Source organism: Danio rerio, chromosome 3 (genome assembly GCF_052040795.2).
Source record: "Danio rerio strain M-AB ecotype USA chromosome 3, GRCz13ab, whole genome shotgun sequence".
NCBI classification, from domain to species: Eukaryota; Metazoa; Chordata; class Actinopteri; order Cypriniformes; family Danionidae; genus Danio; species Danio rerio.
Genome location: NC_141023.1, coordinates 29,051,954 through 29,074,982, shown reverse-complemented (window position 1 = coordinate 29,074,982; position 23,029 = coordinate 29,051,954). Strand labels below are relative to the sequence as shown.

Genomic DNA, 23,029 nt, shown 5'->3' with positions numbered 1-23,029 from the left:
ACAATAGCGGTGGAAGGGCAAAGTCATGGTCAAAACAGGCAGATAGTCTGAAAGGCAGCTTATAATCAGAAAGTAGACCAAAAAAGGAAGTCAAAAGGCAGGCAGCAAAGATTTAAGAAAGGGCAGAATATTCCAAGAGTCAACGCAAACTGGCCAATAGAAAGGAATACCGTTATATTCGTAATCAGTAACTCAAAAAGGCTTCACACTGGGTGATTGTTTTGAAAACAGTTAATAGTCCAGTGTATTCTAATTCAACTAAACTACACCCCAAATGCAGAAAGTCTTTTTGTGAAGAAAAAGCAGGCTACATAGCGATAGTTAGGAAAAATTAAGACTTCACATTAAATCATACATGATTGATTGTAATATATCAGTTAATACATATTCCACAACCTTCCCTGCCCCCTTAAAATGACATTTCAAATTAGCATTTCGGGAGGGGCTGTCAGGCCATAACTCATTTTTGCCCTGCTTCCATTTATTTGTCAACCTCCATTCATTTAGTTAGAAACACCAACGCCAATCTACCAACAATACGATCAATTCACAATGGATGAAATCATGCACTGGCCTCCATTTCTTTTTTCAAATTTCAGAACCGTTTTAATCGCATGTACGTTACATTATGGAAAAATCTTTTAATTTTTTTATTTATAATTTTTTTAAAATAAAAGCCATTTGAATCTTTTTGGCTCGAGACTTCCGGTCTCATTCACTTCCATTCATTCTTAGGTTAAAACCAGCCCGTTTTGCTGCTTGATGTTGCAAACTGATTTTTTTCTTATTATATTATTATACTGGGTCTGTATTGTCATGTAAACACTTGTTTGTAGAGTGAGTAGTGTAGTGGTTTTCTTGGTTTTTCTCTTACTAAATCAAACTCAATCTGGAGGTTATGAATATCAGAAGAATATACTTTATTTTCCACAACAAAGGAGAACTTTCAGGAGACCCCCAGTAGCGTCTCTGTCTGAAAAATTCTGTCTCACTGATGTTCTGGCCTGCTTATATACTTCTTTTGCAACTATTTTTCCCTTTGGTCTACATATGTCACACAAATTCCACCTAGGTTAACCCCTGACCCCAAATTCCACCTACTTTAACCCCTGACCCCAATTTCCCCCAAGGTTAACCCCTGACCCAAACCTGGTAACTATATAACTTATCCATTTCTTGTGATATGGTAATTATTCTAATGGTATGCAAGTCTACAAGCAGATTATACACATACAATTTGAATATATAGATTAACTTCACACTTTAAAGAGTATAAAATCCACTTCAGTAGTTTGATCATTTTCTGCCGTTTATCATTCCTAGTCATTTCTCCCATAGGCAACTGAATTGGAAGTTGTAAAACAATCCCAAAAACGAGTGCACTTCCACATTGTAGAATAAGGTCAGTGAGTAGAATTAACAATCCCTGCTATTTTTTTATTTTAATTTATTAAAACAAGCTATAACAACATTTTGTGCGACAAAAGTGACTTGAACACACACAATGACGTAAATATGGACGCATACACACAAATGCAGCAAAAACTTCATTGCACCCCTCTCCACATCTGTCTCTTGTGTTCATCATGTTTGCAGATTTTCAACACCTTTTACCCATGTCTGTGGTTCTAAAGAAATCACATTCAACACTCAGTGTGCTTTAGGCAATAGCTGTTAGAAAGCATGGATCAAATTTCTGCAATACAATAGCAAATAATTCTGACAATAATTAGTCTTGTGTTGTCAGACCTCAGACTGACAGCTAAACTGAGGGAACTTTGGCCACTTTGGATGGTTAAGGACCAGGTAAACCAACCTTGGAAATAGTAAACAGCAGGCAACTTTAAAATACTTCTTTAAACACCATGGTATACACACATTTTTTTCTTAAATACTATTTAAGCAAATAGTGTGTGAACTGAGATGTTGGCAGCAGCAGGTAATACTGAAAATATAGTTCTGCGTATGCCAAGCGAATATTTTATGAGGTAAGTCAAAAAATGAACATACTGTTTTAAGGCTATTTTAAATGTAAGTCATTTTGATGGCATTTCTAAACCGTGGTTGTATCTAAACCCATTCAACTCCACTCAAAAAACCTTCAGCATTTACAGTACTAGTGCATGACCTCCAGCTCTGCTGTTTTCAGTTTCTTCACTCCTCCGCTTTCTTTTTTCCTTCTTTGCTATTCTTTTTCTGCTATGATACAGCTTCAAACAAGGCGTATAAACTTGGTTTCCAGGAAATCCAGACTGTTAAGTGTTTTTTCACCTATGATGGCTGCATCCCAAACACAAGCGTAATGAACACTGTTGCGCGGAAGTGAAAATTAAAGACAAGGGATCCAGAGAGTTTGTGAACATTTAATTGAAAGAGAAAGTACTAGACGTTTCCTGCAGCCCACATTCTCCATTTCAACCATCTCCTCATTATAATTGGCCAATGAGTCACTACTCTGAAAAAAAAAAAGCCAGGATAAATTAATTAGGAATTGTGACATCCAGAACAATGTCATCAGAATGTCCGATATAAATAAGTACTGACAACAGAAATGAGTTCAAATGTCACACCTGCTTTAAAGTGCTAATGTCTTTAAATATCTGTATTGGATGAGAAATGTGTGTAAAATGTGTTGGAATATTGCTAATATAATACAGATCATCCATAAAGTATTCATAGCGCTTTGCTTTTACTACATTTTTTTTGTTACACTTAATTTCTTCAAAATTCTACACACAATGCCCCATAATGACAATGTGAAAGAAATTTTGAAATTGTTGCAAATTTATATATATATAAAAAAAAGCCTTTGCTCAATACTTTGTTGATGCACCTTTGCTAGAAATTACAGCCTCAATTCTTTTTAAATATGGTGCCACAAGCAAGTCACACCTGTCTTTGGGAATTTTTGCCCATTCCTCTTTGCAGTACCTCTCAAGCTCTGTCAGGTTGGATAGGAAGCAACAATGTGCAGCCATTTTCAGATCTCTCCAGAGATGTTCAATAGGATTTAGGTCTGGGCTCTGACTGGGCCACTCAAGGACATTCACCAAGTTGCAGCCACCACATTGATATTTTGTTCAATTTTAGTCTCATCAGAATTTAGTTTTTTATAGTCTGAGAGTCCTTCAAATGCCTTTTGTCAAATTCCAGGCAGGGAGTCGCTTCCCTCTGGCCACTCTACCATACAGGCCTGATTGGTGGATCTGCTTCACAGATGGTTGTCCTTCTGTAAGTTTCACCTCTCTCCACAGAAGAATGCACAGACAGAGTGACCATCAGGTTATTGATCATCTCCCTGACTAAGGCCACTCTCCCTCCATCACTCAACTTAGATGGCCGGCCAGCTCTAGGAAGAGTTCTGGTGGTTCCAAACATCTTCAACTTACGGATGATGGAGGCCACTGTGCTCATTGAAACTTTCAGAGCAGCAGAAATTTTTCTGTAATCTTCCCCAGCCTTGTGCCTCGAGACAATCCTGTCTCGGAGGTCTACAGACAATTCCTTTGTCTTCATTCTTGGTTTGTGGGACCTTATATAGACAGGTGTATACCTTTTCAAATCATGTCCAATCAACTGAATTTACCACAGGTGAACTCCAATTAAGCTGCTGAAACATTTCAAGAGTGATCAGTGGAAACAGAATGTACCTGAGTTTAATTTAGAGCTTCACGGCAAAGGCTGTCAATACTTATGTACATGTGATGTTTTCAGGTTTTTGATTTTTAGTTAATGCAGTGTGAGTTAATTTGTACTAACAACGAATGGCATTATTTTGATTAACTTACATTAATACAGGTGAGGCGAGGCAGTGGTGCAGTAGGTAGTGCTGTCGCCTCATAGCAAGAAGGTTGCTGGGTCGCTGGTTCGAACCTCCGCTCAGTTGGCGTTTCTGTGTGGAGTTTGCATGTTCTCCCTGCCTTCGCGTGGGTTTCCTCCGGGTGCTCCGGTTTCCCCCACAGTCCAAAGACATGCGGTACAGATGAATTGGGTAGGCTAAAATGACCATAGTTTATGAGTGTGTGTGTGAATGTGTGTGTGGATGTTTCTCCGAGATGGGTTGCGGCTGGAAGGGCATCCGCTGCGTAAAAACTTGCTGGATAAGTTGGCGGTTCATTCCGCTGTGGTGACCACGGATTAATAAAGGGATTAAGCCGACAAGAAAATGAATGAATGAATAATACAGGTGAATAAATACTATGATAAAATGTATTGTTCATACATTACCTAACAATACCAACAATTACCAACAATACCAACAATTACCAACACACTCATACAAAAAAAAAAAAAAAAAACGCTTGTCAAAATGTTTGTTTTGTTTGACAGTTCTGCAGTCAGCTTCGTTTGCGGAACTGCAACATTTATAATATATATTTATTATTGAGTTTTCTAAAAACAGCAAGACATTTACATTGATTGACTGCTTTTGAAGTCTTAAGTCTGGTAGGACTGGTATTGATTTTCCTCCTCACATCATCTCTTCAGTTCTAAAGGACTGAATTTCCTTCAAAACAATTCTTGGTTTAATGTGCAATCATGGTGCGCTCATGCTCAGACATCACAAGCAAGGCAACAGCAAAGGCGTATTTCTCTTACCGATTCAAATACATTTGTTCTTTATTGTCAAGCTAATTGTAGCATCAGGTTTTTCAATAATAGACAAGTTCCATGTATATGTGGCTATTTCTCAAACCTACATTTTTAGTTTTTTTGTTAAGCAGTAAGAGTTGAGAGTAAGCAATGACATACATTTATACTCTTTTCTAATTACAATTATGATTTATTTGAACAACAATCTTGATTTTAAAACATTAAAAATAACATGAACATACTATTTCTTTATATTTAAATAAATATAGACAAAAGATTTACTTATATAATTCTAGTATTTGGCCGATCTCAGACTGAACAGACAGTGGTTACAGAGAAATGAAAATACTAGTTTATTTTAACACAAAGCACAACCTTCAAGACTAGAGGACATTTTGAATGTATGTGAACAAAACAAGGCACTTTGCCACAAATGCTTCTCCACTGCTTGGACAGACAAGAAAGTACAATAACCTTGTGTATTTGTCAATGAAATACAATCATTTTATTATACATGAAAACTTAAGATTTTTTGTAAATGTAAAAAATAATGGATTACTTTTAGTTGCTTTAAAAAGTAATCTGATTACACAGCTCCTTTTACTTGTAACGTATCACGTGACATGTCAGTTATTAAGCCTACTAAACTACTTCATTTTAGTCCAAGTAAAATGTTCAGTCTTTATATAAAGTGCCCCTATTATTGCCCCTATATGCCCCTCATTAAGAGTCTAAAATGATTTCCTTGATCCATTTGTAGATTTGAGCAGAATGTTTCCTCCACTGGTAAGTTTTTACATAGCTTTGTGATACATTCTGAAATCTTATAGCTGTGCAATAAGTGTATGTAGCCTATACAGAATGTATTTTTTATGCTCATACAGGTTATAGACGTAAGGGAAGAGTTTGTATTCTTTAAATGTGTGTAATCTTTCATAGATGTGCGATTATTTCACAGAATTGATTCTTTTTAAAAGACAATCTCCTAGCATTACAGACAAGGCTTAAGGCTACTCCTAGACTACATTGCATGTTTGAGCTGTCTAAACTGAAAATAATTGTCAGTTAGATAGCTTAATACATCATTGACATAGATTAGTCTCAAGATGCACACTTGTAGTGTTTTTTTTAATAAATAATTTATATAAAAGTCCTGTTCGTGCTGAAAAAAAAAACTGCTTAAAGCTGGTTTTAGCTGGTCAACCAGCTTGGTTTCAGAAGGGTTTTGGCCTTTCCATGCTAGTTTCAGCCATTTCCAGCCTGGTCTTAGCTGGTCAGCAGCTTGACCAGCTTAAAGAGACATTTCACCCCCAAAAATATAAATTTACTCACAGTTTACTCAGAGTTATGCTCAAACCTTTGTGTGCTTCTTTTTTTCTTCTGTTGAACACAAAAAAAAAATATTTTGAAGAATGTTAGAAACTAGTGACTATTGACTTTTACTATTCAAACTATCAGAAAAAATTCAAATCAGAAAAAAAGTCGTCATCTTGCAGTTATTAGGTTTTATCTGCGTTCTGAATGATTTTGAGATATTGAGCTTCAAAGTTTTTGCATTCCATAGCAAACAGTGTGTGTGTAACATTTTTTTTTTAAAAAGTCTTAAAATATAAACAACTTTACATAATGTAAATAAGTTGTCATTAAATAAGAATATGTCAATGACTCAATTTTGACAAAAATGTCTGATAGAACACTATTTTAGGGCGATGAAGTAACTCAAACATGTTGTGACAAGTGAAAGTTAATGATGAAAGAATTTAAAGTTTTAGGTGAACCATCCCTTTAAGCTTACCAATGTTTAAGAAACAGGGACAGGAAAACTTAATTTGAGATGCCCTTTGATATTTAAATCTTCATATTTACAAACAGCTACATTAGCTACACAGTGCATGAAAAGGTCATAATAAGGGCACTTTAAAAGTACTGAATTGGTCTAGTTTGCAAGCCTTGAATATAAACACAACAAAGGTGTAAAGCAGACTTGTAGGTAAGTTACCTGTTCAAAATCATTTTTGATGTCCACAAACTAACATTTTATGTCCTATATGATCCCATTTAGCCATTTGTAAGCAAGTCAAAGCTTATAAAACACAAAAGTGTATTACTGATCTGTTGTTAATTTAAATACAATAAACATGTACAATATGTACATATAACACCTGACGTTTCATATCTGAGTTTGTTAATTTCAACCTTTTCAGGCATAAAAAACAGCTGATATTAGAATGCCGCAACCAGATATGCTAATACGCTAACGCGCTATACCCTGCCAGTAGAGCTCTATAGCACCTCAGGTGGCAGTGCTGAGAATGCAACTTTCCATAGATAAACTAAAACTGCTTTTACAGTACTTAAAGGTGCTGTGTGTAAGTTTTTGTCCACTAAAGCATAAAATACAATAATATATTTGCAGATATTTAAGAAACATGCAAAGTGAACGTTCTTGTTTATCAGAAAAACAATGCTGAAGTCAGATATTTTGCTTTGAAAATGTGAGTTATGTGCCAGAACATCTGTCTTTGTTTAGGTTCTTTTAACCTGCACAATGCCAGTTTAGCAAATTCTATTTCAGCACCCCGGGTTACCTTGGTGGAAAATCACATATTTTATTCATTCAGTCAGAAAGACTCTCAACGCATGCGTCCTTGACTGAAATGCGACCTCCAGTGGACAGTAGCGGACTCCGAAATGAGATGCAGATTCAGAGTTCCACATGAGGTTATTAATTAGCAAATAATATAAATATTATGAATGTAAACATTACATGAGCAAGTTACATTGTAACCGCATGTCATAACAACACGCTACATGATGAGATTTGCAGTGATACGCAATTTGGCTGCTTACACCAGACAGACAGAAATTTAAACACAGCCATTCTGAAATAGAATATGCACTTATTCACGAAATGGTAAGGCTTATAATCTATTTCATACGGTGGCTGGGAAGTGCAAAACAACATTACAAAGTGTGAAAAATTTTGGATTTTTTTTTTTTTACATATCATAAGACAATTACATCTATTCATTCATTTTCTTTTCGGTTTAGTGCCTTTATTAATCTGGGGATGCCACAGCGGAATAAACTGCCAAGTTATCCAGCACATGTTTTACGCAGCGGATGCACTTCCAGCTGCAACCCATCTCTGGGAAACATCCATACACACTCATACTCTACGGACAATTTAGCCTACCCATTTCAGCTGTACCATGTTTTTGGACTGTGGGGAAAACCGAAGCACCCGGAGGAAACCCACGCCAACACGGGGAGAACATGCAAACTCCACACAGGAATGCAAACTGACCCAGCCGAGGCTCGAACCAGCGACTTTTTTGGTCTACTGCGCCACCGCATCGCTCCACACAATTACTTACGATAAACAATTTTAACAAGGACGAAACAAATCTACAATGACAGATTCTTTACGGAAATGGAATGTACCATACACTGGAAAATATCAGCTCGGGCGTGACTTTGACAGGTTAACACGAGTCCTAAGGCACAGGTTAACATGAGTCTGCAACTAAAAAAATCATGGTTTGACCAACTGTAATAAAACAATGTTTTGCCATTTAGAGCTATTCTGAGAAAATATCAGCGTGAGAGTATGACACATAAGGTGTACCTGAGGTGATCATTGTCAGTTTTCTTTTGTGCAGCTGCAAGAAATAGCACTTTCATACCAATTTGAGGTGTTGGTTAAGACAAAAACTCCTTTTAATATAGAAAATATTCCTTCTATTGCGTGCTCTTGCTTTTAGATAGAACACGATTTTAATCAGCCTTTAGGCTCTATAGTCAGGCTCGCTCCTGTACGACCTCAATCTGGTAACCTGCGCTTGCGTTTGTTTTCATGCAGGAATGCAATGCCTAGTTCAACCACAGGGTGTCAAACTTACATAATGCACCTTTAAATGGTTCAAATATTTTATAATATCTGATCATGCACAGAACGATTCATAATGTTTTGCACACTGTGAAACTTGCTGAAGATTTTACATTTAATGTGACATGAAAAAAAAAACTTGTTCACGCCAAAATACTGACTAAGGACATATGAGCTGCTATGTATTTTTATCCTTGAGCAAATGGCTTTGTTTGCACAAGAGGCCTATTTAAGTCTGTGCCAAGGAATGAATAATATCACAGCGTTCACAAGCAGCCTTCAGCACTATTTGCCTCTTTGTGCATCCATATCGAGTGTGGGTGGACCCCAGTGGGTGTCAAGCGTCCAGTGAATCACAGAGATTCATTTAGATACGGAGAGCTGTCCAATCAGAAGGTCACAGGATGGGTGCCTTTCTGCCCACAGACACAAACGGCAGCTTCTCTGAGCGGGTCGATAGTAAACACAGTGTGCAATAAATGTCACAGCTATAGCACAACAATTAAAAATAAAAAAACAGCCACAGTAAACATTTTCACACAGCTTTTCATTTTCATGTTCATTTTCTAAAAACAATCAGTTCTAAGCCAAAGCTGTGAAATCCACAGAGTCGTTATGAAAAATATTATAGTTTATCTCTCTCGGTTTCTCAGTAATGTGTCGGCAGTGGCTTTCTATACGCCTCCGAAGCCATCCGAGTGTGAGGCCGTGCGTAGGAGGAGGTGGCGTAGGGTGCCGGGGAGTGTAGTTGATATGTTGCTGCTTGCTATGATCTCAATAGCTAACGTTTATTTATAACATTTAGAAAAGGCTGTCTGAATGTCACATAAGCATATTACGCAGCTGGGACGAGACGCTGTGGAATTTGAATGTTGCCTAGAATTCCAGTATAAATGACATCGTAATCGGAGGCATTTAAACCTCTTCAGCTGGTGTTGGATAAACCCGGTGGTCATAAGGTCAGACTCAAAGGCCTGATGAATAGAACTAAATTAGCTGGGAAAATGGCTTATTCAGCCTCAAGATACTCGCCTGCTGTTTTATTTGTATCATAGGGCAAAACGAAATGTTATTTATTTATTTATTTATTTACAAAGGAGCTTTTGTAAAGCCCCTGTGAAATAAAAATTTTACATTTATTTTGCTAGCGCACATTGTTATGCTTTAAGTATACATTACAATTAATCAATGAAAGTTAATCCACAAAAACAAAGTTAGTTTTAGTTGACTTCAATCAAAGTCTAACTATTTGCTTCAGCATTTGTAGTGTAGTTGTAAAGTCAGTTTGAGGGCTTCAACAAAGAAATTATCCGCAAAAAAATCCCCACCTCCTACTAAATATTCTATTTCAGATGGAAGTACATAAACACACCAAAATAAAACTCTCAGCGACTAATTAGCATATTTAATTTTTATGTCCATTTTGGCAGTTAAGCCAGGGTTGTGATAAATCATGTTGTGCTACCAACAATCTACTTGTAGTTTTAAGCAAAGGGTTAGGGTTTGGGGTAGTTTAAATGATATTTCAGCCTCACGTCACACCACTTCATGTCAAAATTTAGCTTGTAGCACAATCTGATGGGTAACACAAATCATTAAAACACTAGCTTTATAATCAGGACAGACGGAGTAGTGTTTACTAGAGCCATAGTTCTCTGACAAGCAACACAGTTTAATAATGTACAATTTAATAGATGTGATCCTGAAATCGAAGATAATCATTCTAAGAGTTGGCAGCTGTTTACATCACATCAGTGACCTGTGATAAACACACAAACAAACTAACTGATGAAATGTTGACAACATTTCTTTAGAAAAACGAAATTCATTACATTAAAAAAATCAGTAATGCTAAATTAATATGATAAAGGCACTCTAAATTTTATTGTTTTAATTACTTAAATTGTCATTTTAAAATTAATTGGATGAGACATTTTCTTATAAATACTGTATCTATCTGGAATATTATCCCCCATTTTATTTTATCTCGTATGGGTGGTTTAGAATTTCTTTTAATGTGTAATTACAAAATTGAAAATCTCCCGATCAAACTCTCTAAATTTCCCCAAGAAGTGAAACTTATTTGGAATAATGCCATTATCTTGTTAAGAAATAAGTCACTATTCTTTCATGATTGTTTTAATAATAAACTAGTATTAGTTAATCAGTTATTCTATAATGAAGGAACATTATTTACATTTACAGAACTTTGCAAGATTAGTTCCTATTACATTACAGGTATTTATGATACTAACAGGGGCAATACCGGCTGGTATAGTGTATGTACATCAGCGCTTTTTGTTTGTACTCCTGGACCTCAGACCTCAGTCGTTTTTTTTTTGTTTCTCTGGATTTAACCTAATAATATAGTAAAGTAAAGAGAAAGTAAAGAGGCCAAATGGAGGGAATCATTATTTATCCTTGCACAGATTGTCTGTTTAACTGTTTTCTCGCTTGGAAAGCGTTTAGTTTTTCCACTTACAAAGTCTGTAATGTAATAAGAAAATTTGCCATGGCGTGATGCAACTGACTCTTAAAGGGAATGGGAAATAAGACTCTGATTGGTTTAATGCATGTTATGCTCAAAACCCACCCATAACTCATTCATCAAGGCGCAGAGCTTAATTTTCTGTTCTTAAAATAGAAAAGTTCTTAAAGTGGATTTGGACACACCCTTAACGATTTTCCACCATGCCTTTAGACTTTGTGCCTGGATCATTAAAAAAGAGCCCCTAATATCACGACATCTATGGATTTTGATAAATTAAAGTGGCTATATTATAGTTAAAAGTTCCTGATTTTGTTTTAGGAGTCTAAAAAAACATTTTGTATAATAACTTAAGATTTGTTCTTATTGCACACTACATTTTATACTTTACTCCATGCTGAATTTATTATCTGGATGCTTCCACAATCCACTGTGCATTAGATGTGCAGTGGGACTCTAAAAATGATGTCACTTTCACAATATCAATTTGAGTTCTTTGTGGTGGATGTTGAGGATATTTCCTAGACATGTTTAGAGAATAACATTTAATCACACGTTTCTGTTAAACCTATGAACACAATAGCCAATCAGAGGCGTTTAGGTTAGTCACAGTTGAAACATTCGCATTGTTGGGTTTCCATACACTCCTCACAAACCACAAAGTGCGGAAACAATGTAATGCAAGTAAGAGACTCATTTAGCAGCTTCAGATTAAAAAAAAAAAAAAAAAAAAAAACACTCATTTGGATTGCTTGATACAATGATGTTTTCGGGCCTTGTGGACAGGCAAACATTTTATTTACTTTTGTGCTTTACAGAAAAAAGTCATACAGGTTTGGATATAGGCTTAGGGTAATATATATATATATATATATAGTTAAATATACTTTTATTTTTGGTGATCTATCATTAGTGTTAATACCTGAGTGTTTGTGTGTCTTTTTGGGTGGAATCATTAAGAAGTGTTTGGGAGATAATTTGTCATTGGTTAAATATATGTGTTAATAACAGTAACTGTATTAAGGCCCATTCACACAAAGTATGATAACCAAGTGCAGCAGCGTTTCTCAACTACATTCTTGGTGGACCACCAACTTTGCACATTTCCCATGTATCCTTAACCAAACACACCTGATTAAGATCATCAGCTCATTAGCAGAGACTGAAAGACCTGTAATAGGTGTGAAAGACAAAAACATGCAGTGCTGGTGGTGCTCCACGCTGATGTACATGGTTGAGTAACACTAAAGGGCAGTATAACGATAACTAATTTCTTATCCACACCAGCACACTGTCTATTTGTTGAGTCGTCTGCCCCACCGAATTCTTTCTAGTTGGTTTTCAGTATTTTTAATCCATCATCAGCTTGATAAACAAAGTTTTAAATAGGGCTGGGCGATATGGCTACAATGCTATCTCGATAACTGTTTTCCATACTGAATGATAACGAAATACATTTCAATAATTTGTTAATGCTTCCAGGTTTAAGAGTATCTCAACAATGACTGAAGCCACAAAAATTAGAGGGTACAGTAAATGGCATAACATATGCCTCTTAGAAGGTGACACAGTGGTGCAGTAGGTAGTGCTGTCGCTGGTTCGAGCCTCAGCTGGGTCATCTGACGTTTCTGTGTGGAGTTTGCATGTTCCCCCTGCGTTCGCGTGGGATTCCTCCGGGTGCTCCGGTTTCCCCCACAGTCCAAAGACATGTGGTACAGGTGAATTGGGCAGGCTAAAATTGTCCGCAGAGTATGAGTGTGAATGAGTGTGTATGGATGTTTTCCAGAGATGGGTTGTGGCAGGAAGGGCATACGCTGCGTAAAAATGTAAAAAAAAGTCCAGAGCTTTGTTAATGTTATGTCATTGTTATTGACATAAATTTGATTGCGATTCAATATAATATTGTTTATCCGCCCAGCCCTAGTTTTAAACCAATTGTTACTGCTATAGTTGTGAGTGGACTCTGTAATTCTTATCATTATCATAATCTATGAGAACAGGCCTTTAGTCTCCCAGCACAAACTTATTCATGAAAAGTAGATTCTTTTGAACATTCATTAAAACAGTGGTGCATTAACAGTATCATAATATATTGTAAACAGATGAGAATCAAAACGCTAAGCCGAATAACATTCCATTTTAGGCCTGATAATCTTGTCTAGTTGAATATTTGTGTAATATTTCAAGCAACGCCAATAAACAAGAACACAACTGAAAGCCAGCACAAAACCGTATAATATTACAACGCCATTCAATTAAATTTGCAGACCTGTTTGCAACAGAAGTGTACAACACTTTTACAAATAAGGCAAAAGCACATACAAAATACATGTACAGAAATCTACAAGCTGATGTAGGAAATGATGTGGTGTATAATCACAGATTTGTTTACATATACAAAATCCTCTCCGTAATGTTATGCTACAAGTCACACTAAGTAGATCTACACGTACAGCTATAATCAAGCAGAAGTGCATGTCAATGTACTTGGTGATCTAGTGCCATGTCCTCGCTGCATTAATTAAATGTCTGAAACTATTTTAGAAAAAGGCACACAGATGCTTCACATATTGTAGTGCTGGTCTCATATAGGTAATTGTTCCATGGACCATGGAATGCTGCAGGAAACCCTTGTTTGGATTTGCTGTCCAATAAATAAGGCAACAGAGATTTAGATTCTGTACACTTCCGTTCAACCAGGGCTAATCACCAGAAATAGATTTTATAGTAAATTCAGACATGAATGCCACATTTACACTGCATAGATCAAGTGACCCAATTCCAATTTTTTCCTCCTATGTTACACAGATCGGATATGGCCCAAACACATGTAAGCAGGAAAAATTCCCATGGTGTCCAATACACTCAGATTGTTTTCAGGCCTTGTGAGGAAATAAAATCAATATGAATGTAAAGTGTAAGCAGGTAGACTGGATTTTCAACAGTCAATAAAAACCTCATCTTTAAAAAATGGCAGAAAATTACATTAACTCTGCTGATGGCAGGAGTCCTAAACCTTAAGGCTGCTTTCACATCTGTGGTTTGGTTCATTTGGTCTGGACCAAGGGCAACAAATGATACATTGTAGCTTCTTTTCACACCACACTGATTGCTTTTGGTTCGAACCAGTTGAAAAGAACTAAAATGCAGTCATGTGACAAAATCCAGACCACTCATTGGCCAGATGTTATTGAACATATTTCCTAAACTGCTCTTTGATTGGTCAGAATTAACATGCGGAAAAATGCCAATGGAACTTCTGCAAATAAACAAGCCGGTGGACACAAAATGTCACTTTTTACTATGGAGGGACAACTGCGCTGGCTGATTGTATCCCTGCTCATAGTATACTATATAGTTTGTATACATCATTTTAGACCAGGGGTGGGCAAACTCATTCCTGGAGGGCCGGTGTCCTGCATAGTTTTGCTGCAACACTAATCAAACTCACCTAAACATGCTAATCAGGACACCGGCCCTCCAGGACAGATTTTGCCCACACCTGCTTTAGACAAACTATACATTTCGAGAATGATGCGCGGCTGCGGCTGGAAAACAATGTTTTAATGCATTGCAAATAGCGAAGGCGCATTGTAAGTCACTTCAGGAGGAAGCATGAATTAATTTAGCTAAATTGCAACATGGTCATCTTCTGGAAATATTACTAGTGATCCATCAGGTACGGTTTTTCCAGCTTTCTCTTTCTGTTTAAAATTGTTGATAAAACGCTGTCAACAGATATTTTTCCTCAATACCCTGTAAGATGGGACAGCGCATCGGGCTACGGCAGCTAGATTAGTCCAAAAAGGCGCAGTACTTTTGTGACAGGATCTGTTTTAGCTCGGATCATGCTCTCACCACAAACAAACCGCTAAAGGGTTCATTTGGAAGCGTACCGAGACCACCTCATCAAGGAGGTCTCGGTACGCTTTTTGTCCACATTTGGTGCACACTTCAGTGCAATTGCTACATTCCCACCTGCCCAAATGAGCCGCACCAAGAGGGAAAATAAACTCTAGTGTGATTCAATCAAACTAAATAAGGCAGGTGAGAAAACACCCTAAATGTCACATATAAAGACAATTTTATTATGTAGCACACATAAATACATTTAAGCAGCGCAAAAGTGAGAAAGAAGCATTTGTCATGTAAACGATATAAAAGTATTGCATACATGATGTAACAACTATTTTGGTCAAATTGTGCATAAATTATACCACATGGACTTGACATTCAAATGCTTACTAGTCGAAAATTTAAATAGATGGCTATAGTGAACTTTTATTTAATATATAACAAATTAACTTTTCCTAAAAAGTATACAAAGAGAGAAATACAGTGCTCAAAGGTGCTGTGTGAGTGAAAAAGCTCTTAGTAAACTCTGCAAACGGATTAAAAAAAAAGAGAAGCATAGAATCTGCACCTGCGCTTTTTTATGCAACATAGACACATTCTAAAAACGTAGCCCTATATACATTTCAGGAGATCGCAAACTATGTAGCCAGAGGTACCTACAGCTGCATTTAGTCTGTAAAACGAGCTCTATGGGGCTGTATGACACCGTTCCTGACCTGCATGTGGACAGCTTTTCGAGTCCCATCGCTCGCAGTGCATGTGGGCGGACCTTAGACGCAAAGAGGAGTTGACTGCAACAATGCAGTTTGAGTCTGGCCAAGAACGATTCCAAAAAGCAGGAGTGACAAAAACAAAAGCCAAAAAATTAGATAAAAAAGTAAATAACAGGGTAAAAATATGGTAAAATCTGAAATTGTGGTAAAAATCATGGGGCTTTTTTTTTCTCGATTGCTTTTCTAAACGTGGTTGGGTGGTTCAATTGGTGCTTTTTAAAACACTATCGGTTGGGTTAAGCAAAGGGGGTGAGTGGGAGTATCAGTCGGTTGGTCAGTTATTCAGTCAACAGCGGCCTCTGATGGATTTACATGAGAAGAGCAAAAAGAGCACGAAAGGCACTCATAAGAGAAATTTGAGATCTCAAAAAGCGTACTTAGCAGCCTCTGGTGGATTCGTGAAAACAAAAACTGCAAAAAAAAAACCATAGCTCCTGGGATGTATTTGGCACTCTCCAGAAATGTATATCAGAAAAGTTTCAGAATGACCCTGGGTTGTTTTTATTTTAGAGTCAATGCATCTTTGTTGTTAATAGTGTGAATGTGGAAATCAGCAACAAGCTATTTTAAAAGAAGATGTAAGCAGTCCATCAAAAAACAATTGGGCACACTCAGAAAAAAAAATCAGAATTGATCATCAAGATCTGCAGTGTAAATGCAACCAAATAGACCCCAGAAAAGAAAATAACTATAAAGGCATGTACAATAACACTGTTTATCCAGCTGTCACAACTCACAAGGTTTACAAGTAGCTGATCTCCAGGGAGCTGTTCTTTTCCACCGGTTCCTCTGGCAGAGTTTTCACATTGCCATTTTTAGCCCCATTCAACAGGGTTGCAGCAGGTCCAAAGCCTGGTCCTTTACCAACCACATCCCCGCACGCACCTCTCCTGTCAGGGGAACAGACCTCTGAAACCCCTGTGCCCGAGGGTCTCTCTAAGAAAAGCGCTCGGGTACTTTCAGGCTGTCCGCTTCCATTTCCATTCTGAGTAATCCTGCAGATTTCCGTCATTTCTGTCACTTCTTCCCTGTATTCTTCTTCCTCCTCGTCTTCTTCATCTCTAACTGCTCTTCTAAGGCTTTCCCTTGGCATCAGCACTCGTCTTCGCTCTTCTTGATGCTGCTGCTGCTCGGTGGGCTCGTGGTTTTCGACCCTTCGAGAAGAGCGACACAAGGCCTTCCGGAAACCTCTCTTGAAGTTGTCCGAAAGGAAGCCGTAAACGATAGGGTTAGCGCAGCTGTTAGCATAAGACAACACCACAACGAAAAGATGCAGGCCTTGTGGTTCATCACGCAGCGACTCCACAAGGTTTATTATATTGAGGGCGTAAAACGGCATCCAGCAGAACACGAACACAGCCACGACAATCACTACCATTCGAGTGACCTTCCGCTCCGACTTACGGCGTTTGGTGGATGTTGCGTGAACCTTCTTTCCCGAGCTGCGGATCTTAATTACAATGAGCAGATAGCACATGCAGATGACCAGCAAGGGAAAGAAAAAGCCAACTGTGGAGGTGTAGATGATGAATGCTGCTGCCCAAACATTGGCTGGCTTCGGCCATATTATGTTGCAGATTCCACCTTCCCGTTGAACACTTGCGAAAATCACCACAGGTAAGACCACTAGAAAAGATACTGCCCAGATCGTTCCATTCACAGCCTTGGCTACTTGAGGTCGCCTCCATTTAGAGGAACGAATAGGGTGAACCACAGCCAGGTATCGATCGATGCTCATCACGGTGAGGCAGAAAATGCTGGTGAACTGATTAATGCCATCAACAGTCATGACGAGCCGGCACGTAAATGAGCCGAAGGGCCAGGAATGCATGGCATTCTGTACGGCGAGGAACGGAAGGCCCAGCATGAAGAGCTCATCAGCTATAGCTAGATTCAGAATGTAGATATTGGTCACCGACTCAGTCTTAGAGTAGTGCAGGACAATGTGAATGACTAAAGAGTTTCCTCCCAGGCCAACGATGCAGACGATGATATAAATGAGAGGGATGAGGATTCCTGCCATGCTTGTTTCTGTTCGGTTGCCCGCATCTGTCCCATTGGTGCAGTTCGAAACATTGAGGAAGCAGGTGTCATTGAGAATGCTCTCGTTGAGAAGAAAACCAGGAATGGAGCCATTGCTCCATATGTCCAGTGCTGCGGAGGCGTCTACTGAGGTCAGCTCCATCTCACTCTTATGCCGTCACTGCCTTCAGCTAGGGGCCATTGTCCTGCACAGAGAACAACCACAAACTATGACTTCTGTCTCAATGGACTCTCACATTCAATAAATGCTTAATTTACAGACAAAAGCACCATTGTTAGGGAGTTTGTTTCACATCTGAATTTAGCTTACCGCATGAATACATATAATAGACTAAACCAGGGGTTCTTAACCTTACTGAGAACTTTCTGAGTCAAAGAACCACACAAAGACCCACATTTATTTTATGCCAAACATGACAATGACATCTTTTGTCATTTCATTTAATAGTGAAACCCTATAATTGAGATTTAAATGGGCTATATGCATTCAGAAACCCTTATTCTTAGATACATTGGTGGCTGTTATGTAAACATATAAAAAAATGATACGAAATAAATAAAAACAAAACCTTTAAAAAATATGTTCATCAAGTCATTTCATTTATTGGAAACATTCATTCATTCATTTTCATTTAGGCTAAGTCCCTTTATGAATCAGGGGTTACCACAGCGGTAAACTGTCATCTTATCCATTTACTTTAAATTATTGGAAACATGAAATGTAAAAAAAAAAAAAAAAAGTTATACTGATTGATTAAGCAAGGCCTAAAATAAGCAGGACCATACAGAGTTTAGATTAATTTGCAAGTATCAAATATCTGCATGTACTGTAAAAAAATAATATAATCAATCAAGTTATAAATGTATTGAGTTAATTGTAACTTGTTAAACTATGTTAGTCATGTTCTAACTTAATTTTATAAGTTAGCCAAGCTGTTTTAAGTCAGTTCAACATAAAATATGTTAATTGGAATACATAAAGTTAATTTGATTCAGCTTAAAAGTTTAAGGCAAACAGGATTGTTTTTTACAGTGTACGTGTGATCTGGCCTTTAATAATTCTTGGAGGGGGGAAAATTGGTCTACAGAAACCTGTGTGCTGCAGTGAAAAAAGAGAAAAAAGTATCTTATCAAAATGAAATATATGATTAAAAAAGAATAAAGAAAGAATGTCCCGCCCCTTTCAGGATTCTTCTTATTTGCTTTTAATTTGAGCTTGATCTCAAGAACTCTCACTGGCAGAGCTGTGATCTATGTCCCGCCCAGTCTTCAATTTTCAGTTCAGATTGCGTGAAACATAGAATAAAAAAGCCCCTTTTAAAGCACTTCACAGGGCATTGAATTAGATATTTATTACATTTTAAATTCTGAATATTAAATTTCATTATGTAACTGAGAAGGATTCCCAAACAAACCGGCACACAATATCCTAATTACAGGGTTGAATTTATTTAAGATCTTTGTCTAGATTGCTTGAAATATCAAATAAAACTCTAATCGAATAAAAAAATGTGCATTTAAAAGCACTTCACGGGACCTTTAATTACACATTTAATAATTTTTTAAATTCTGAATATTAAATATCATGATGTAATAATAAGCACCCAATATCCTTATTACAGGGTTGAATTAGCTTGTTCAGATCTTTGTTTAGATCTCTGACTTCTCAAATAAATTTTGACATGCCAATAGTGACTTTTTTCCAATTTAGTTTACATTTTTCTTCATTTTTTATAATGTTCCACTTCTTTGTGAATGACACCCCCATTTGACTTCAAAGCCTTCCATGCCAAATTCCTCTTTTTTTCACTTGTTTATCTGAAATTACTATGCAAAAGTTAGTGAGAAGACTGAAATCCTATTAGTAAAATTGTAACATTCTATTAGTATTACATAATAAATTAATTCAAAAGGACCTAGACAATTCTGTTATCTCTCATTCACTTAAGTCTGCTTGTCATCCCTACGTGGATATCTTAAATACAGTGCTCAATATATATATATATATATATATATATATATATATATATATATATATATATATATATATATATATATATATATCAAGACACTTCTATACAGCTTAAAGTGACATTTAAAGGCTTAACTAGGTTAATAAGGTGAACTAGGCAGGTTAGGATAATTAGGCAAGTTATTGTAATGATGGTTTTGAAATTTTGAAATATTTAAAAAAGAAAAAAAAAATCAAAAGGGGGCTAATAATTCTGACTTCAACTGTATATATTAAGTACATAAGTACACACCTTACAAATCTATTTTTTAAATTCATATTTTTAATAGAAAGCTCTAAAATATTATATTTGTGCATATACATTAGATTGGTCAGTACTAAAGCCAAATCTGGAGCTAATCTAACAAAATAACTTATGATAATGGTGCAAAAACTAGTACACACAAATGTTTATGTTATTGAAAAATATAAAATACAAATTTTAAAAAAGAGGAAAAGTCAAGAAGTTGAAATTTTGTAGGTTGCAATTGTTTTTGCAATATTTTGCTTGAATTTATTTGTATTATCTTTTAATATCTAAATATATTATGGTGACTAAAATTTCATTTTAATAAATTTATCTGTTTAATAAATCTGTTTTGTTTAAATGCACCAAAAATATTGCCAATATTCACTTCGAAATGAAAAAAAACAAAAATTCAAAATGGGGTGTGCGTATTATGCTAAGCACTGTATAGTGATATTATAAACATAAAATATGTAATATGCAGAAACATCTAAAAGAGAACTATTGGATTAAACACTGGGAAATGGATTGCAGAGGAAAAACACTGATGTGTTATAGTAAAACAGTTATGGCTCAGAGAGTTCTGGGTGGAGTTATTTTTGTCCATCAGGCAATCAGGCATGGCAATTATCCTTTGTATGTGCGATGCTCAGCAGAGAAAAACTGCCTCAGCAGTACCTTTAGAATGATTAGAATAGCAGAACTGCGAAACATTAGACAGCACTTGAAATATGGAAAAACAACATAAGGACAATGACAACACAAACAAGACCTTTTATGCTGGGAAAATTAAATTCAAAAACCTAATTAAAATAGAGCGAAAGAACAATGATGATAGTGTCACACAGGAAACAAATGCAACAATAGCAATGGCAATGAAAGCAGCTTTGCACAGTCCACACAGAGATGTTTGATTTGGCCTGTCTTGGTCTACATTTGCTAGTCAGACAGTTCAAACACCGTGCACTCCCACATGTGGCTTGTGCACCAAGGCTAATAATTGACATTTTATTAGCATCCGTGCATACTGGGACTCAGAACTGACTGAGCAGATGATTGGAAACCCATTCAGGGTACACGTGCATGCATGTTTATTTTGAGGCTATTCACTTGGCACTTGTTTATCGTACAGGAATAACTCACTCAGAAGTAACAAATCTGTCACACGGACAAAGATAATGGTGTGTGAATGGAATATAGAGTTAAAGTCAGAATTATTAGACGAAGCATAATATGGCTATTTAATCTATTAGATTAAGAAGTAATTAGGTATTAGAAGTAATTACCAATTGAATAAATAATATAAGCTAATAAGTAGCAATATCTATATCTATATATATATATATATATATATATATATATATATATATATATATATATATATATATATATATATATATAAATAAATACATAAATAAAATACATAAATAAAAACAATAAATAAAAGAGTTAAAATAAAAGATTACTCATATGTTATATACCGTATCGTTTTTGAGACCAAAATAGTACTTTGTTGTAACAGATATGAGAAAGTAGGATCAGGTAGTTCACCATGTGTTCTATATCTCTTTGTTGAAATAGAAAAGTTTGAGATGCAATGTATTCACACCTGCCCGTCTCCATTTTCATTCTCTCTCCTTCTCAATTACAGCCAGAAGGAGAGAATAGGGGAGATAAATTGACTCTAGACTGATGTGGCACTCGAACAGAGAGACAGGGGAAAACATGCAGAGATGAACTGCTGTCACCAGCCTCTACCTGTATCAAGAGGTTTAATGTAATCTAGGATGAGATTTAACCATAAATTAAGAACACTGGATACCAGAAAGAACTCTGTGTACATTAGCCAGCTTTTTATTAAAGAACAACTGCCTGTTTTGTTTAATTATAAATCTTTTCCCAATGACTTTCCATCTCCAATGACTATTACTATGCCTCATTCTTTTAAGCTTTTTGCAAATGAACGCAAAAGACAATATTTGGACACATTTGAGAGGCAAAAAAAAAAGAAAAAAAAAGAGTCAGATAATGGTGTTATGTTATAATAAAGGCTAATATGAAAATATATTTAGATTTTTAAGAATTGTCTTCTAAAACAGATGAAAGTACTATTCAGTTTCAGTGCTGAAATGGTAGGAAAAAGTTATGTGGAAAGGAATAAAAGTGTAAGTCAAACAAAGAGAATAATAAGTGAAAAGAGATAAAAGTGAGAGAAGAAAGGCTGTGATCTTTTAAGTCTCTGACATTCACATAGCTCCACGAGCTTAACCTTCATGATTAAATTGCTATCCAAATCATCAAAACCCCTTTTTTTCCCCTTAAATCTAAATTGCTTTAAAAACGTATCACATGATCAAATGATTGATTTCATTAGGACGTAGTGTGCAAGCAGTGCTTTTTGCAGAATTCAGAAGTTAATTGGTTCTTTTAAAGTAACAAAGATGAATCAGAGAGAAAAAAAACTGCTTTAAACTGTTTCATAATGACACGCACGACGGGCTGATTTTGCAGCATTTATAGTATAAAGAAATCATTAACTAGTGCTTGTATATTTCAGTATTAATGGCTAATGTTTATTGTCTGTTTATATGAGCTCTGTACTAGAATAACAATTCTCACTTTCCTAGTCAATTTTTGTCAACAATTACAAATAAATATAAAAACACATTGGCCACTTTATTTTTATGTGTAATTCATGCCATTAACAATCCTTTAACAAACCATTCACTAAAACTTTTTGCTCAATAAACTACTGATTAGCTGCATATGTATAGTAGGATAGTATTTAGGTTTTTGCATTGGGTAGAACTAAGGATGTAATACAAGATATGAGTGTAATTTAACTTCTATTCAGCTTAAAGTGACATTTAAAGGCTTAAATAGGTTAATTAGGTTAACTAGGCAGGTTAGAGTAATTAGGTAAGTTATTGCATTATGATGGTTTATTCTGTAGACTATCAGAAAATATAAAGCTTAAATGGGCTAATAATTTTGACCTTAAAATGGTTCTTAAAAATGAAAAGCTGCTTTTGTTCTAGCCAAAATAAAACAAATAAGACTTTTTACTAGAAGAAAAAAATGTAATCAGACATACTGTAAACATTTCCTTTCTCAGTTAAACATAATTTGG

At 36.1% G+C, this 23,029-nt stretch overlaps 1 protein-coding gene across 3 annotated transcripts in view; it reads right to left on the bottom strand.

Annotated features, from left to right (window-relative positions):
- Positions 1 to 4,718: 4,718 nt before the first annotated feature.
- The window catches only part of sstr3a (somatostatin receptor 3a), a 58,415-nt gene continuing 40,104 nt past the window's right edge, over positions 4,719 to 23,029 (bottom strand). For 2 of the 3 annotated variants that reach the window (XM_087244666.1, XM_087244665.1), the window contains exon 2: positions 14,494 to 17,826. In XM_087244666.1, the coding sequence (XP_087100792.1) occupies positions 16,341 to 17,783 (1,443 nt within the window). In that variant the 5' untranslated portion in view covers positions 17,784 to 17,826 and the 3' untranslated portion in view covers positions 14,494 to 16,340. Of the gene's footprint in view, positions 5,974 to 14,493; positions 17,827 to 23,029 lie in introns of those variants that run through there. The other variant, XM_087244667.1, reaches the window with a different exon arrangement.